The 16830-nt window shown below is 46.4% G+C and overlaps 7 protein-coding genes across 7 annotated transcripts, besides 2 other annotated features; 4 read left to right on the forward strand and 3 right to left on the reverse strand.

The window, feature by feature from the left end:
- The first annotated feature begins 524 nt into the window (after nucleotides 1-524).
- Nucleotides 525-550: a microsatellite.
- A 257-nt stretch (nucleotides 551-807) lies between these two features.
- Nucleotides 808-5691, reverse strand: TSTA_059300 (ABC transporter, putative; the record flags this gene model as incomplete). Its single annotated transcript, XM_002487510.1, has 2 exons — nucleotides 808-4995; nucleotides 5046-5691. The coding sequence occupies 2 exons, from the start codon at nucleotides 5689-5691 to the stop codon at nucleotides 1124-1126; spliced, it is 4518 nt and encodes a 1505-aa protein (XP_002487555.1). The 3' UTR covers nucleotides 808-1123.
- Nucleotides 5692-6046: 355 nt separating this feature from the next.
- Nucleotides 6047-6075: a microsatellite.
- An 862-nt stretch (nucleotides 6076-6937) lies between these two features.
- On the forward strand, nucleotides 6938-8187 carry TSTA_059310 (uncharacterized protein). Its single transcript, XM_002487511.1, has 2 exons — nucleotides 6938-7749; nucleotides 7807-8187. The coding sequence occupies exons 1-2, from the start codon at nucleotides 7339-7341 to the stop codon at nucleotides 8164-8166; spliced, it is 771 nt and encodes a 256-aa protein (XP_002487556.1). The 5' UTR covers nucleotides 6938-7338; the 3' UTR covers nucleotides 8167-8187.
- Nucleotides 8188-8513: 326 nt separating this feature from the next.
- TSTA_059320 (iron-sulfur cofactor synthesis protein (Isu1), putative) lies at nucleotides 8514-10369 on the forward strand. The gene is made up of 5 exons (XM_002487512.1): nucleotides 8514-8804; nucleotides 9435-9493; nucleotides 9546-9557; nucleotides 9610-9736; nucleotides 9793-10369. Exons 1-5 carry the CDS (start codon nucleotides 8744-8746, stop codon nucleotides 9996-9998), a joined length of 465 nt encoding a protein of 154 aa, XP_002487557.1. The 5' UTR covers nucleotides 8514-8743; the 3' UTR covers nucleotides 9999-10369.
- Nucleotides 10370-10412: 43 nt separating this feature from the next.
- On the reverse strand, nucleotides 10413-11477 carry TSTA_059330 (aldo/keto reductase, putative; the record flags this gene model as incomplete). Its single annotated transcript, XM_002487513.1, has 2 exons — nucleotides 10413-11371; nucleotides 11423-11477. 2 exons carry the CDS (start codon nucleotides 11475-11477, stop codon nucleotides 10413-10415), a joined length of 1014 nt encoding a protein of 337 aa, XP_002487558.1.
- A 533-nt stretch (nucleotides 11478-12010) lies between these two features.
- Nucleotides 12011-13740, reverse strand: TSTA_059340 (uncharacterized protein; the record flags this gene model as incomplete). The annotated part of the gene is made up of 2 exons (XM_002487514.1): nucleotides 12011-13607; nucleotides 13676-13740. 2 exons carry the CDS (start codon nucleotides 13738-13740, stop codon nucleotides 12011-12013), a joined length of 1662 nt encoding a protein of 553 aa, XP_002487559.1.
- A 508-nt stretch (nucleotides 13741-14248) lies between these two features.
- TSTA_059350 (apoptosis-inducing TAF9-like domain 1 family protein, putative) lies at nucleotides 14249-14831 on the forward strand (the record flags this gene model as incomplete). The annotated part of the gene is made up of 4 exons (XM_002487515.1): nucleotides 14249-14290; nucleotides 14372-14495; nucleotides 14560-14593; nucleotides 14668-14831. 4 exons carry the CDS (start codon nucleotides 14249-14251, stop codon nucleotides 14813-14815), a joined length of 348 nt encoding a protein of 115 aa, XP_002487560.1. The 3' UTR covers nucleotides 14816-14831.
- Nucleotides 14832-15122: 291 nt separating this feature from the next.
- TSTA_059360 (quinone oxidoreductase, putative) lies at nucleotides 15123-16829 on the forward strand. The gene is made up of 3 exons (XM_002487516.1): nucleotides 15123-15516; nucleotides 15589-15922; nucleotides 15985-16829. The coding sequence occupies exons 2-3, from the start codon at nucleotides 15781-15783 to the stop codon at nucleotides 16644-16646; spliced, it is 804 nt and encodes a 267-aa protein (XP_002487561.1). The 5' UTR covers nucleotides 15123-15516; nucleotides 15589-15780; the 3' UTR covers nucleotides 16647-16829.
- Nucleotide 16830: the final 1 nt, after the last annotated feature.

Raw genomic sequence — 16830 nt, forward strand, 5'->3', positions numbered from 1 at the left:
ATAGTGTATAATAAAAATAAAGAGTGACAACAGATCGAAACAAAAGAGTGAAAGAGTGTATGGATGTAGGGCTAAATGCGAAACGTGCATTTCGGCAATCTCACCTCTTATACATACATACATCCCCCATGAACAAACAAAAGCAAATTCAAAGTTTCCGTGGTAATTTAACTCTGAACTGACACGTCAGATCTCCCCAAAAAAGAGGATTGGATCTTGACAGGGATGAGCTTTCAGCCTTAAATCACTTTCATGCCCCTTACAAGGATTGTATCATCCAATCAGATTGCATAGAATGGAAAAGGGGTCTGCCCTACGAGTGGAGCGGATAGAAGGCGTTACCTACTACGTACGGAGTGTGAATCAGGCCAATGGTTTTGAGTACTATTAGGCTGAAAAGTACTTCGTAGGTCCTAAGACGTACGTAGTGGGATTGAAATGTTCAGCTGTTCGCATGGACGCCACATAGTTACTGCGGGTGTCAGCTTTCGAGATATCGGGTAGATTCATCAACCAATCCTGACAGAAAGAAAGAAAGAAAGAAAGAAAGTTTGTACTTTAGTCATCTCGTACGATTCTGGAATACGTAGAGCACATTACCGACACTCCGGACACGCTCCGTTTAGCTGAAAGCTCGCGTGGATTTATTCAGCCCGTCAACTGGTATTTCAGCACGAGGGATCCCTGCCATACCCGTCACATCGCCGATTTACAATGCCAGATAGCATAACCCAGTAACGTCGTATTCGTTTTATTTCTAATATTTTTTTAAACAACCTTGGAAGACACTTAGAAAGCAGAGGAATCAAAAAACATTAAATTATTCAAATTCAGAAATCTATCCGTTTCTAGAATATATAAAGGCAAACACAAAAAAACAAGCCAACCAATCTAACACAATGCAACTAGTCAAAAAAGAGTAGAACTATGTAACAAGAAACGTGTCAAGACGGTGAAGTGATTAGAAGAGAAAAGAAAATTCCCGAGGTCGCGAGACGACAGTTTTCGTATAAGAAGTAAAGAAATACTAGAGAAGGATGATGATTGCATGTATCCAAACAGAAATCAAGAGAACGAAAGATGCAAGTTCCCTGTAGTGTACAGGAGTAGATATAGGAAAAGATCAAGAAGATCCAGAAAACTTCTTCCCCTTTGGCACACGAGCCCACCAATAAATTCCCACAGCAGCCACGATATTAAACCCAATGTACACCCACATAAGACCAAAATTGCGCCAAGCTTGCGAAAAGAACGCGTTGACACTGGCAAGGAAAGTATCCGTCTCCCCAATGGTGCAGTACTGACAGTGCGAAGTGGCGTTGTTATCAAGGAGATAACCGCCTGCTAGGTCGATATAATCCTTCATGTAATCGATGCATGTCGAGAAACCAGGCGCAGGGTCGAAGGTGAGATATTCGACGGATGAGCATTGGACGTGCGTACCAGACAAGCCGGTTGATAACATTCCCTGAACCAGGTAGGTAAAAGGTGAAACGCGGTACATGAAAATCCAAAATCCGGGCATGGCCTGAGGAGTAGCAAGAACACCGCAGAAAATCAAGCACAGCGAAAACAACATCGTGGCAATGTTACCACCCGTTTCGGCATTTTCAATACCGGCAATGACCATGTGCGCAAACGTAGAGGTGAAGAGCATAAATACCCAGATCAGACAGAACATGAGACCTGAGCGTTCGGTGACGGCGTCGGTAGGTTTGGCGTTGTTGTACAGTCCGATCGGGTAGTACCAGCAAAGGAACATAAGCACGGACATGAGTGTGTTCCAGGGTAATTCGACAATGATGTTGCTCATCATGAAAGCTTGCCAGGAGTATGTCTTTGCAGGTCGCTCACGCACTTCATAAAGAGAACGTTGAGTGACGAAAAGAGGCATGATTTGTTGACACAAGTTACCGAAAATGGTCATCAACATGAACACACTGTACATTTGATTCTGGAGACCTTGAATGGTGTTCTTGGCGTGGAAAAACGAAAACCCAATGTAAAGAGTAGTCAACACGCAGAGAGCAAACTTGGACCAAATGTAGACCGGGGTACGGTAGTACTGCGCGAAAACTCGGCGCATGGTCTCCCACAATTGAACGCTGAAAGGAGCCGCATATTCTCGGTAAGCACCTGGGTCATTGGCTTGTGGTTCTGGTTCCTTGAGTGATAGAGTAGATCTGAGCTCGGCAAGGTGTTCCTTGACTTTAACGTATTCAGGGCTCTCTCGCCAAACTTTGTGCCAGTCAATATCCGTATGTGATCCAGGAGCTGCTCCAATGACTTCAAGCATCCACTCAGCAGGATTTTCACCCTGTGGCAATGGCGCGGCACCATTCCTCTCAAAGTAACTCGATAGGATAGAAGAGTTTTTGCCGATATCACCAAAGTAAATGGTCTTTCCACCCTTGGCCAAGAAAAGAAGTCGGTCAAATCGCTGGAACAACATGGCAGAGGGTTGATGGATAGTGCAGAGAATGGCTTGTCCGTGGCGAGTCAATGTATCAATCAAATCCAAGATAGACCAAGAAGTCTGACTGTCAAGGCCGGAAGTGGGTTCATCCAAAAACAAGAGCAGCTGAGGCCGGGCAACAAGCTCAACACCAATGGTAAGTCGCTTGCGTTGTTCAACATTCAGTCCTTCACCAGGAACACCAACGACAGCATCCGCGTAGGACTCCATTCCAAGGAGTCGAATTACCTCATCGACGTAGTCGAGCTTCTCCTTACGGCTGAGATGTCCAGGTTGACGTAGCAAGGCACTGAATTCAAGAGCCTCTCGAACGGTAGACGTGGGCAAGTGGACATCTTGCTGTTGAACGTAACCAGTTTTGCGTTGGAAGGATTGATCTCTGTGACGTCCATCGACAAGCATGTCTCCAGAAACAACGCCCATAGTGACACGTGTAGCCAAGACATCCAACAGAGTAGTTTTACCTGCTCCAGAGACACCCATCAATGCCGTGCATGTACCAGGCTTGACCCAACCGTCGACATTGTCGAGAATTCGTCTGGGCTCTCCCTTGATCTTGATATCATAGCACACATCTTCCCAATGGAAAATAGCCGTTTGCCTTTGAATCTTAGCTTCAGCAGGCGGGGTTGCAGTGCCAGCGTTGAGAATCGATTCCGAATTAGCAGTTCCAGGAGCAGATCCGGAGGCCTTTTTCTCCGAGATACCTCCAATCGAGGATTCCAAATCAGAAGAGCTGCCGGGAAAAGACAAGTTTGCGGGTTTGTGACCGCGACGGAACAAAAGAACCTCGCCCTTGGACTTGATTTCGGAAATGTATTCGGTAGCGACCAAGTATACTCCACAGAAGAAGATCATGAAGGCAAACAGGATACCCAAATTTCTCCATTCGTGGCTCTTTTGATAATCGAAGCTTAGCTTCAAATAAGCTGATCCCGAGACGGTGCTGGAACCAGCGCTGGCACCCACAGTAGAGCAACTTCGGTATTGCATTGGAACGCTGTCATACGGACCTTGGGAAGGAACCATTACTGAACACGCGAAGTCACGATCGGCAAACTCATTGACCAACAAGCTCTCAAAGGAGTAAGCGATGGGGTTAATGTAGTTCATCCAGCGGGACCACCCAAGCATATACTTGGTTGGAATAACGAAACCGGTATAAATGACCATACCAAGAATCAAGATAGCAGCGGGAACAAGAGCTTGGGATAGAGACCGAGAAGTCGCTGCAATAGTTCGGAAAAGCATAGACATGGTGTAAGTCGTGACAAGGGAGAAAAGCCAGAAAGTCCACCAAGCACTCGCAGTTCGGCGGAGATTGGTCATGAAATAAAGAGGAATGTTGAAGGTGAAGGAGTTAAGGACCTTGTACGGCGTATCACAGAGCATAGACGCGATGGCCTCGGTAAATGGGTGATAGAAAGCGTAACGTGACTGTTTTTCCACAATAGGACGTTGAGCATACAAGGTGAGAATTTCGAGCGCGCTAGAAAAACCACTGAGAAGGACGGCATAAAAGAGCAAGGCACCACGCCCATAGAAACTGTTGGAGTCATCTCCAAGATTAAAAAAGACGGATGCGACAATCAAAGCAACGATGAAGTTTGCAATCAGCCCACTGAGAGTCAAACTGGAATCACCCTTGAGTCGTTGGAAGCCTCGCACAGTGCATAGAGAGATTTGCTCCCAAACAGAGATGGTGTATGGAGACATGGAACGTTGACGTTTTGCTTGCGTGGCGCGACGCGCATCAATGAATGCATCACGCGATGAACCACCAAGCGGGTATTGCGCTTCGAAGGCTTCAATCTCTCGCATAAGCTTGGCCCGGGCCTCACTCTTCTTCCATGCTGCGGCGAATTCATCAGGAGTCTCTGGGACGCGGCCTTCAAATCCAGGGCGGACTCTTCGCTCTGCCGGGCTAGTGAGTGAGGTCAAGAAGTCGGCAGTTGTTTGACGATCGGGACATTCGAATCCCATGTCAACGAAGAATTGCTTTGCCTCTGTTGTAGGTCCAAAATAGATTTGTCGTCCCTCGTAAAGAACAGTGACCTTATCGAAGCAATCGTATGCGCTCTGCGAAGCTTGATAGATAGCGACGCAGGCAGTCGTGGAAGCGTACTTGCTCATAAGAGCAAGGTTCTTACAAAACTCCAAAGCATTGGCACTGTCAAGACCTCGAGTACTGTTGTCCCAGCATTGGAGGGGAGCCAGACTCAAAGTAGCCTCGGCGATACTGACACGCTTGCGCTCACCACCACTGACACCACGAACAAAGTCGTTACCGACACGGGTATTGATTGTGTGCGAAAGACCAAGCATCGCCATGACAACGTCTCTCATATGCGTGGCGTACTGGTCGCGCGTCACTCCTTCGAAACGGTTTCGAGGCGATCTTGCGAGAGCAGCGAATTTGAGAGTATCGCCGACGGAGAGTTGGGGGAAGTGAACATCAGTCTCGGCTGTGTAGATGGCTTCACCTTTGAAGTTGTTGTGCATTTCCTTTACGGGGACACCTGACATCGTTAGCTTGTTGCCTCGGATTTGAACTTATTTGGGTACATACCTTGGTAGTTCACTACAGCGTCCTCCGACATATTGATACCGTTCATTTCACCGGCAATAGTCTTCAACAATGTTGAACAACCACTGCCTGGCCTTCCGAGCACGACCAGCATCTCACCACTCTTGACCAGACCTTCAAAATCGCGAAGAATCTGAACTTTGTGCATCTTGACTCCAAAAGCCCATCGGACAAGCGTTCCAACCTCCAGTAGCATATTCAAGACATCCTTTTGATAGTCTGTTGGAGAACCGAAGCCGTGCACATTCAAGTTGCGAAAGGAGATACCGGCATGCTTTTCGGGGTATCTCTCGGGATCCTGGTGCCTCATTTCCAAGAACATCTTGATCCAGTCCCTGGCGCGGAAGTTGGGGCTGTGCGGGTTGATAGTGGACTCCGGGTCATCTGTCAAGAATGGGTTCTGAAGACTGCCTCCCTTGGCTGAGAATCGAGTGGATTGGCGTGTCAATTGGCGAGCCAGTTCACCCACCCGGAGCTCTACGATCTCTTCCCGCTCCATCAGGGTTTCGTCGGAGCTCTTTTTCTCCAGATCTGATGCATCTTCCGCCGTCGTCTCGTGTACTGGGGCAGTGTTGTGACTGAAGACGGAGGTCGATTGATGCGGGTTCGGGTTAATAGCGAACGACATTTTAAGGTCTGCCCTCCTCCCCGACTGAAATTCGTTTCCTAGCGATGCCACTATTTGATGTTGTGTAGTTTCCGTGTATGACAATATTATTCCCGAGTTGACTGGTCGTATCCCTCACCGACAACTACTATTACCTCTATTCAATGCAGCAATCCAGTTGTTGGAGGGGTATAATTGCAAGAAGCAACTAATCAACAAACACGCGACCTACCTCCTTCAATATATAAGGAATGTATGTTAACACGGAAGCTGGCCCTTTCCGAGAATGGATCCCCACCTCCAAGAAACTCTGAGCATAATCTGGACCAACCCTGACCCAGTCTTAGTTGGTTTGCAGCCAAAGATTCAAAATGGAAAAAGAAAATAAAATAAAATAAAATAAAAATAAAGGAGAAACCGATGAATTGTAGATACAGCCAATCGGGTGGGCAGATTTCATTAACCGAACATGGATTCTGGCCGAAAACGGTAATCGCAAGATGGTATGATACCACTGCCAGTTGTTGACGGACGAATTCGATCGATACCAGATTGTAACTAAAAACACAAATAACACACAGGTGAATAGGCTTGTCTAGCTGAATGATACGTACTGTACTGTAAGGCATCCGACCCGGGCGCCGTGTATGGAGTCTATGGACTCATTGGGTTACCCGTCCCAAATAGAATAATTACTCTCAAATGAGTCAGGATAAGCACTAGTTATGCTTAATTCGCCGATACGGTACCATACAGCCCGGATACACAGGACCCGTGCTCCGGGAATTGTCGACGAGCTGATTGGTTGGCTATACGACAACCACGCGTATAGAGTAATATATGTAATGCCACATACCATAATATGCATTGTAGCCCTGCATAAGTTGGTATGAGGACTGATTACTAGTAGATCTGTGACTGCGTTTACTGTACACTCATAAATAATAGTTACTTTAACTCTCTCAGATGTCTATTGATGCAATAATAGACAATCCGAGAAGCGTGCGCCAATATCAGCGGCAACTGAGTCATGACAACCTATATTTAGGAATTGAAACAGAGGTGTAACTAGGTTAACTAGTGGTTATCGATTCATACTCGGCATCAAGTATACGCGTAAAGCCGTATGTCTGATTGGCCAGTCATCAATTTACCCTATGAAAGCCAATGCTTGGCTTGGCGTCTCGGCAACCGGCAACTTTGCTTTCCGCATGTCCAAATATGGATGCCTACAAGTATGGGGTGAATCCATCTAATCTATCATATCGACTCTCTAAGGCAAGATGAAACTCGACGGACGAACGCGGTAGAATATTCTCTCCAGGGGCACTCTATCCACGGAGTGCCTTTATCCGCCGTCGATCGGTATGACTGACTCATCGGCTGGAATTGGATATAAACTTGAATCAGCCCTAACCCTATACCCTAAGAATGTCGGACGTGGTTTTGTAAAGATGCATCACTCGCTTCTGTGCGTACCCGGTAGAGGGTAAAATGGCTGGTGTCGACGGAATGATGGGAGGGAGTTGGTCATGATGATATTCTTCTATTCGCCAAACTGTAGGCGGGGTATCAACCAACATGTTGGAATACCAACATTAATCTGGCGGGGGTGTCTTTGTCTTCCAACTCTCTGCTCACTACAGATTTCTGAAATGCTAAGCGGCCATGTCCAAGCCAACTATAGTCTTCATACCAGGAGCATGGCTCCCCGAGCCTACTTACTCCTCTTTCCTCCAAGCCTTGGAGAAGGCCGGATACCCCGTCCGCTACATCTCGTTCCCCTCTTCGGAATCCGCGGGCGCTGATTGCCAACAAGACGCAACAGCTATTCGAGACCAAGCAATCAAGCCATTGATCGAGCATGAAGGCAAAGATATCCTTCTTCTTATGCACTCGTACGGGTCTATGCCCGGTGCCTCAGCAGCCAGGGGATTTTGCAAAACGGACCGCCAACGAAACGGTCAAGCAGGAGGTATCATTGCATTGATTTGTATTGGGGCGTTTCTGGTGCCGGAGGGATTGAGTTGTGCTGGTTTGCAAGGAGGGAAGCTTCCGGATTGGGTTTTACTGGATCAGGTAGGTGATTGGGAAAGAGACAATATCATATACCTAACTATTTCTGGCTCTGTATAGCCCGAGAAAGGGGTGAATATTCCAGATAATGCAGTCGAGATCTTCGCCGCCGATGTTGAACCAGGTCTCACGAATCAGATGACTGCACAATTGAAACCGCATTCGAACTTGGCATTTACATCGGAGCAACCACCTTCAGCTTGGACCGAGTCATCCTACGATGGCCGTTGTGCATATATAGTCACTGGAGAAGACCGAGCTGTCTCCAAGCATGCGCAATACCAGATGATAGAAGGAACTGGCAAGAGATGGATTGTGAAGGAAATTCCAAGTAGCAGTCATATGGCGCCATTCCTGAGTCTCACTGATATTTGTATTGAGTTGGTACATGAGATTGTCAGTGAATGCGAGGATTTCTAAGCAGGTTTAGTTTGTGGAATGCAATATAAACCCCCAGTTATTGCCATTGGTGTAGATAATCAAGAGCCAATGAGAACTGCACGCGGCATCCAGAGCCAGAATGATTAATAATCAACAAATTTATCTGATGGAGTCTCCGCGGACTCGGACTCGGCTTTAGCTTTCCTGCATTTTGATTGGTGATATATTTTATTTCCGAAAATCAGATAACATCTCCTGCATCTGATTGGTCCTGAGTCAGTATTTCGGACGATCAGATAACTCCGCACCCGAAATCCCCGATGCCGGAGTTCACGTGATCCAATTTCACATTTTGAACGTCACCGATCGACTTTCTAGAATTATTTACCATTGCCACAGAAATCTCAACTCTCAACTTACTTTTTTTCTGTCTGCATCTCCCTTCATCGCGTATCACATCACAAAATCAAATATGAATCCAGTCAGAAACATTGTCCGCTCGGGACATATGCTCTCAACTCGACCGGCTTTGCTGTCGCCGGTTCTCCCGGCTTTGACTATTGCTGCTCGCCGAGGTTATCACGAGAAAGATAAGTAGACTTCTTTTGGGTGATGTATGCTGGACAAAAAGGCTGACATACTCAAACTGTTAGATCATTATACGAATCCTAGGAATGGTTAGTACGGTTATTTTGCATTGTATTGTCGTTTTCGCATAGTCTTTCCCCGCCCTCGCGTCGGGAGTTGTGAAGGATGGGGTGTATTGTCGGAAGGTGCACCAAGTCATTGCGATTCGGATTAGATATTGGCCGAAGATGGAGGAGAACATTTTGATCGATATTTTCAGAGATTTGGGTTTTCATATATTGCGGAACGGAGACCGATCGAACTTTTCGAACAAATCTATACTGGTATTCTCCAGGCGTGTATCGCCATGCTTGTGCACGATTTCGATATGTTTATCGATTCAACCTTCTTGATCTGGAACGGTTTCGTGCAATCTTTTCGCTTCGGTCCTTGATACGCAATTTTCAATGCGCAGTCCCGCTCCGGATTACAAATTGTTTCGATGACACATCCCGCGGCATATGCGATGACGGATCCTAGGACTCGTCCGGATACGACAATTACACGGTGCACTCTTCTGACAATATGGCGACTGGATTATACCTCTTAGTTTCACGCAGCTCCTTGTTGCGAGGAAGCTGATCAGTGCAGTCGTCGCTCGCATTCGCCACTCCTGATTAAACCTTCAATTCCTACGCGCATCTATACAATCATTCGCAGAAATCGCTAACTTGAATTAGTGGGATCTTTGGATCGCAAGTCCGCAGATGTTGGATCCGGTCTAGTTGGAGCGCCTGCAGTATGTACCCTCATGAACTGTTTTCAAAACTCTTACTAACGTATGCTATCAGTGCGGTGACGTCGTACGTTTCACTCCCTCTACCTTCTAGAACCTCACGATTCTAACAGTAACAGATCCGTCTCGACATCCAAGTCGACGAAAAGACCGGCAAAATCGTCAAATCAGCCTTCAAAACATTCGGGTGCGGCAGCGCCATCGCATCAAGCTCATATCTCACCACACTCCTAGCCGGAAAGACCTGTACGTCCCTTATTCCACTCCCCATCATAAACATATAACTAATACTAGGGAAATAGTGGAAGAAGCAGGCAAAATCCAAAACACCCAAATCGCCAACGAACTCTGCCTCCCCCCGGTCAAACTTCACTGCTCCCTCTTGGCTGAAGATGCCATCAAAGCAGCTATTAAGAATTACCAATCAAAGCGACCTGCAGCTGCAGCCACGAATTTGGCGGATACGAGCAAGGCATTCAAAGAAACTGCCGCGACCGTGGAGGCTTAACCTTTTGACAATCACAAAAGAAAACAAGGAAAAAATGAGAAAATGAAATAAATATCGATATTATACCTCCATCCAATCATCTTAACGCAAACCCTGGATGAATGCTTTTTTACTTGATGGTTATGTAAAGCTTTGTCTGCCAGGCTGGGTTTGTTGTTTGTATTCTCTTTCTATATCAGAATGAGTATTATCATTTTCTATCGAGTCGATAGCCTGGCCTGTTTTTATCGTGCATGTTGGTGTCGATTCTCTTTATTATCAATGGGAAATATGTTTGATACCTCTCCAATCCAATGTCCTTAACCTTTTGATAGTGTATGTATATGTATGTGGGACAATTTGAGCTTTTAATGCAATGCGATCGAGGTCTCATATATCTATCTAATTTCTTTGACTACAAATACTTCGCTGAGATTAACCATTAATAAGCTTAGCCAAAGACTCCATATACCTCCCCCCCTGAACATCATTCTCCTCCACAATTTTGTTTAGGGCATGCAACTCTTCCTCACTCAGTTTGACCTCTTTCATATTCTCTTCCACCCTCTCAACAGTCGTGGAACCAGGTATAACCACCATACCAGACGGTAATCCAACCTTCTCGCCCTGAGCCAGAACCCATGCAATAGCTACCTGCGCCGTAGTAGCCGCGCTGTCTCCAGCCCGGGCCTGGGCGATCTTCCTCACTTCATCCGCAATACGAACATTCGCCTCAAAAGCACCAGGCTGAAAGCGGGGTTGATAACGTCGAAATTCGCTTTCGCTTAAATCAGAGAGTTTTCTGAACCGGTCGGATAGGAAACCCGCCCCTAAAGGGGAGTAAGCTACAATGGGGATTTGAAGGTCAGCGCATGTAGCTGCGATACCGTTCTCAAGGATGTCGGGTGTGAAGAGGGAGAGTTCTAGTTCAACTGAGGAGATGGGATGGATGGCGTGAGCACGACGGATGGTCTTTGAACCGGCTTCGCTTAGGCCTATAGCGCCGATTTTGCCTTGTTTGACGTATTCTGCGAGGACTTTGATGGTCTCTTCAATTGGGGTGTTGGGGTCGATTCGAGCTGGCTCAAAGATGTGGATGGGGACTCGACCCTGGAGTATGGAGAGACAGTTCTCGACACTCTTGCGGACGCCCTCGGGACTGTTATCCGGACCACGACCATCGTGAATTGAAAAGCAGCCCTTGATGCTGAGAGTGACCTTATCTACGTCTTCGGGGTATTTGCGAAAGTAGTATTCGAGCAAGTGCAGGGAATTGGATTCGGGGGGCCCGTAGAATTCGCCGCCGTTCCAGAATGTGGCCCCTAGTTCGAGGGCGCGTTTCATGACTTTTATGGATTCATCAAAGGATGGGGAGTTTTGGCGAGCAGTGAGGCCTGATGATGTTAGTTATTTCCAGTTCTTTCGAGGGGTTAAGGGGTTCGCACCCATCAAGCCGAAGCCGATTGGGTTCACTATTCGGTTGGCAATTGTGACAGACATGATGCTGGTACAATTCTCAAGATGACCGAATATAGATGATTGGATGCAGGGTTTTTAGTTGATATCAACAGTAACTGTTTGTTTGAATGATGGACGATTGCAGCTGGCAAGTTCGACGTTTATATACTTCTCCAGCAAGGAGATATGCGCGTTCATACCATGTCGCCGGCCGTAAGCAGCGTAAATACGCCTGAGCCTGCAAGATTCATCTCAGATTCAAATGACTCGCTATTGTCATCATCCTGGCGACTCTCTATATATTCGGCGTGAAGCACGGAGTATACAGAAATCGATTGACCAATCACACGGCTGGAATCTCAAAACCACGCTAGAGGTAGTTTCCGATCTGACCAATCACATTACATTTAATGGCTCTATAGTCGTCATTTCGCTGCGTGTTCGATTGCCCAGCGAGGCTAACATTTTAGTGCAGGATTTATAGGAATATTTTCTGGTCGGGCTTAACGATAGAATCCAAGGAGATAATGGAATTTGCCTTTAACGACCTAAATCCGACTAAACAAGGTTATTGCTCAGGAAACGGATGGGTACATCTCGAAACGAAGTGCTCGTTCAAGACAAGCGCCAGCCTTGACCATGAATCCCCTTTCCTGCACGAGAGGAAGATGAACCGTCAACGGCCATATTGGTGCGTGGGGGTGGTATGGAAAACTGGACACCATGAGGCGGAACATCTCTTGCTGATCCTGGCCTATCGCAGGTTGCAAGCCATGAAGTCTAAGACGTGACGTTTCGGCAGGAAAGCCGAAGGATGTCGTCTCATCCTCCTCTGAATGATTGGACTCTTCTACCTGTATAATCCGCTCTGCAACATCGGCCAGAAATTCGCCCTCTAGACCACACCGACGGAGGTATTCCACTGCTGTACACCGAACGTAACCAATACGGCAACGGGTAGCCACAAAGAACAATGGCGATATGAGCTCCTCCTGCGCCACAGATTTCAGGATCGTCATTCTGAACATGTTCAGGTCGAAGATCACTTTGTTCTCATCAAAAATCCTTTCTTGACCCGTCTCATTGGCTTTGTTCATGAACGCAAGACAAGATTGATAGAGTCGGAGGATGTGACAGTGGACTCGGTCATGAATAGTAATCTTACTAGCTGTGTAGGTTGACATCATTGCGTTGAATGCTTCGAGCCAGTGGTCCAGTAATAGAGCTTGACGGGAGGGCCTAAGAAAGGTACTGCGCCATCTTGGTCGAGTCTCATTCGATGGGTTTGCTGGTAGGTTTGCAACGCAAATAGCTGCCAATCCAGCCAAGTAGCGGCTGGCATCAACCATATTTGCGAATTCAGGGAATGTAACATCATTATCATTGACGTTATTAGATAACGGGGGATGAGTGTCCCAACACAAACGGTTTGGAACCTTGCTGTAGCATTCTATCTCTCTTTCCGAAAACCCTGATAGAGGTAGGCGGGCAATTGGATTAAGAGCTCGTGCCTCTAACACGGCTACATGCATTTCCAGCCGCGAGTATACCTGCAAAAGCTGCGCAAGTAGTGGGTTCCAGGTCGACGAAGCCTTGATTGAGACCAAGTTATCGCTGCGTGACGCCGATGACCTGTATGAGCGAATATGTTTAAAGATGATATCTCTGCCGGCCACAATATGCTGTATAGCTGGATAGCAGTTTCCCTGGAGTTCTTCAAACAGACAGAAAAGTAGACATGATAGTAGCACGATATACACGTCGGGATTCGGATCGTTGGTCAGCGCATGTAGTGCCTTGCTATAGTGGTAACATATCAATTTCTCCTGTTGTTCTTTCAGCGCGATCTCCCCAGAGGTTGTACCGACAAGGTGGCCAACGGAGAGAACAATGTGCTGAATAGCAGCATCAGCTTGGCTCAATTGCAATATATAAGTATTCCATAATTCAGTGCTCGCAAAATTTGCAAGGCTGGGCACGAGACTCATGAAATTCTGAAAAGCACGATAGTCCTCTGCTGTCCTCAAATGCTGGGTTACTGGAACAGCGAGCAGCAGCCCAGGACGACGGTCTCTTGTTGGGGATGGTACAGGATAACCATCGCAAGTCCGTCCAGTCGAAAGACATCTTTGACATTGCGGCTTCTGCTCGTCGCATTTGACTTTGCGTTTTCTTTAATGATGCCATTAGTTACCTAGCTATGCGATTTCTCGGGATATATAAAGATAGGGCAGATATACTTGCAGGTAAGACACCCAAGAGCTGATTTCTGTCTCTTGTTGACCCTCATGTCTTTGCAGTCCATTATGACAAGGTATATTGAATTGAAATATTCTCTAACATTCGGGACTTCAGAGACGACTACATTGAAACTGGGTGACCATGACCAGAGACAGTTAATGGTTGGTGGTTAAGATTACCGCGGGAAGGCGCCAACTTAGGTCCGTCAGTGCTACGCCGGAAGAGTCTCATTTCTTCCCTTCACCAATTCAGCTCACCAGGAACAATCCGAGACTCTAAGAGGTATTTCTCGCAGTTCGACGTAGAGATATTACTCTTAGAGGCTCTATCACGCCTGATTCACGAAAGAATTTCGATGATATTGTTTTCCATTTGAAACCCGACAAGCCACACGAATCCAGTAGCATTTGGTGAAGCTTCTACGCGTCAGTTGCGCGTCCAACACGGACAACACGAACAACACAGATTATTCTGCGAAATTGTCTACTTTCGCTTACCAGTGGCAATCGTTTATCGACGTTATTTAGCGCTGCTAAGAATTACAGCCACTACGATCTACATAAATCCTGGAAATGTCGGACAATAACCAAGAAGAAAACCAGGCGTTGAAAGAGGTACATATACCGCCATTGAGCGTCTCTCGTCTAGGTATCGCTTGAGAAGGTCTTTGGCTTAGCTAACGGCTTAATCGATAGCGATTCAAATCGGCCCTTTGGCTAGCTATTGGCAAGATTGTCGATGAGGAAACCATACAATTGGGTGTTAATGCGACTCCTCAATTCATCGGAGCATTGACGGAGATGGTATGGGCACAGATTGGTGAGTCGTTGCAATTAATCACGCAGAATATCTTTGAGGAATTATCTAACATATGATTGCACAGAGTCAGTTAGTCAGGACTTAGAAGCGTTCGCAAAGTATAACCACCCGCTCGGTTTCCAATAGCTCGCAATTCAAATCAGACACTCGCTAACAACTCCGCACCTATTAGACATGCCGGCCGATCAACGATAAATATCAACGATGTGATGCTACTAGCGCGACGTAATGAAGGTCTAGAATCTATCCTGCGAGCATTCATTGATCAGCAAAAGGAAGCGGCTGAGCAGCAACAGCCACAAGACGAGGACAGTGATTGAACAAGTGAACCATTCATTGGCTTGCATCGCCTAGCTATGATTCAAAGTGGAAAATTCATCATAGACGACGAGATCTAAGAAGCATGGACTCCGTCGCCCCCACAGAATCTCGATAGCAAACGGACTGACGTTTATTTTTTGCAAATCATTGACTAAGCACGTTCTTTTCACAGCATTACGATTGATCCAGTCGATTGGCGAGCGGCAGGTCTGCAGAGGATGATCGCGCTTGGCGATTTGATTAGAGGCCCTGTAGGGCCTGTATACTTTTGTGGAGAAGTCGTCAATCTACAGCGATTGGTGGGAGAGATACCGTTCGCCACCCCTACAAGGGCAGGCTGATTGTTATTATGGATATAATATCCTCTGTTTCCCCAGCCTATGGACCAAATTGCTTGGGTACTTAGATCTCCGGCAAAAATATCCGGAGCTCGAAGGATATCTAATCCGCTTCTCGTATCGCCACAATTGTTCCTCGGAGATATGATATATAAACTTGTGTTTTGCGACCATGGAGGACTTTGGAGTAGAGCTTTTGACTGATACTGAATTTTTGCAAATATTCAAACACCAGAGATAAAAGCTGCACACTTCTCATTATGCCTCGACCTTCATGGACTACATTGAAATATTCGTCCAAAGATCCGTTAGCTACAATTGCGGAAATCGAGATGCCAGCATGCCGTGACGCATGGGTTACTGTAACCATCCCTTTTATCTCCTTTATTATGCTTTCATTTCAGTGGTCTCACGAGATCTCCGCGTTAAACTAGGTCATCAATTGATAAATATTTTTGTCGCGATATCAGATAAAACCGGCACCTTACAGTTATTCCAGGAACACCTCCAGTGTTATTGGCGATGGTCAATCGAAAGACAATCACAATGGTTGGCAGATCTCTGCCGGAGTTGGAAATGACTGTTTCTTGAACCCGTCGAAACAGACGAGATACGGGAATCATGAAATGGCTGGTGTGGTTGAGGAAGTTGGTCTGGGTGTATCTCAGTTTGCGAAAGGACAGAATGTGGTTCTTATACCATCACAATCTTCATATGATTCACTAGATGGATACGACTATGGAGAGAACGGTCTTACCGATTCAAACGGTATGTCTTCTATAATTTTTTTTCCTATATTGGTTACAGAGTTAACCTCAGGTGCTTTTTAGGTACATTCTCCGCTCCATCATCTTATCTATATCCCCTACCAGCATCCATCTCCATTAGAAGCGCCACATATCTCGCAGCACTCGCAACGGCCTATCATGCATTATTACGCATGTCCCTTTTTCGACCTCTTGATAATGTCCTGATTGTCTCGAGTAACCCGATTTCACTTTTTCTTATTCGACTGCTATCCCTGCAAAACGCGTATCAAATCATCGTTGTGGAACATCACCCTATTTGGAAACGACTCGCGACTCAATTCGGTGCCACCCATGTTATTAACCCTAGAGATATCGATATCTCCGAGTCCGTACGGTTACTCACGGATGATGTGGGCGCTGATGTGGTTTTTCATATCGACGATCAGTATGATTACGAAGTCGACCAGGACATTGCTGCTCCTCCCTCTGCAATGCTTAACAGAAGCCGAGGCATGGCATATTCGGCTACCTCGGCGATTTCAGCATGTCGCACTCGAGGAACTATAGTGAATATTGCTCCTCGCAGAATGTATGAGGCGAGCAAAAGCAAGTTCAGGAATGAGTTGATGATGCATGAAGTTCAATTCGTCGGTTTTGCGGGATACGACATTACCTCTCTCAGAGCGGCGCTTCGTTTGATAGAGAGAGGTGATGTGCAATTTGAGGGGCTTAGCCTGACGTGAGCTTGGCTTACCTATGTTTTGTTGTTTCTTCGCTTTCCTGTATATATTTATGGTGTTGGGGCATCTTCATGGTTATTTTATGAGTCCATATACGTTGTATTGTACATGAAAGATACCCGTTTTGTATATATATCAAAAGGCGTCTGGACATTCAGGCTAGTCGCTCGTCAACATTCCATTTTTG

This window comes from Talaromyces stipitatus, genomic scaffold, assembly GCF_000003125.1.
Source record: "Talaromyces stipitatus ATCC 10500 scf_1105507295487 genomic scaffold, whole genome shotgun sequence".
In the NCBI taxonomy this organism is placed as follows: Eukaryota; Fungi; Ascomycota; class Eurotiomycetes; order Eurotiales; family Trichocomaceae; genus Talaromyces; species Talaromyces stipitatus.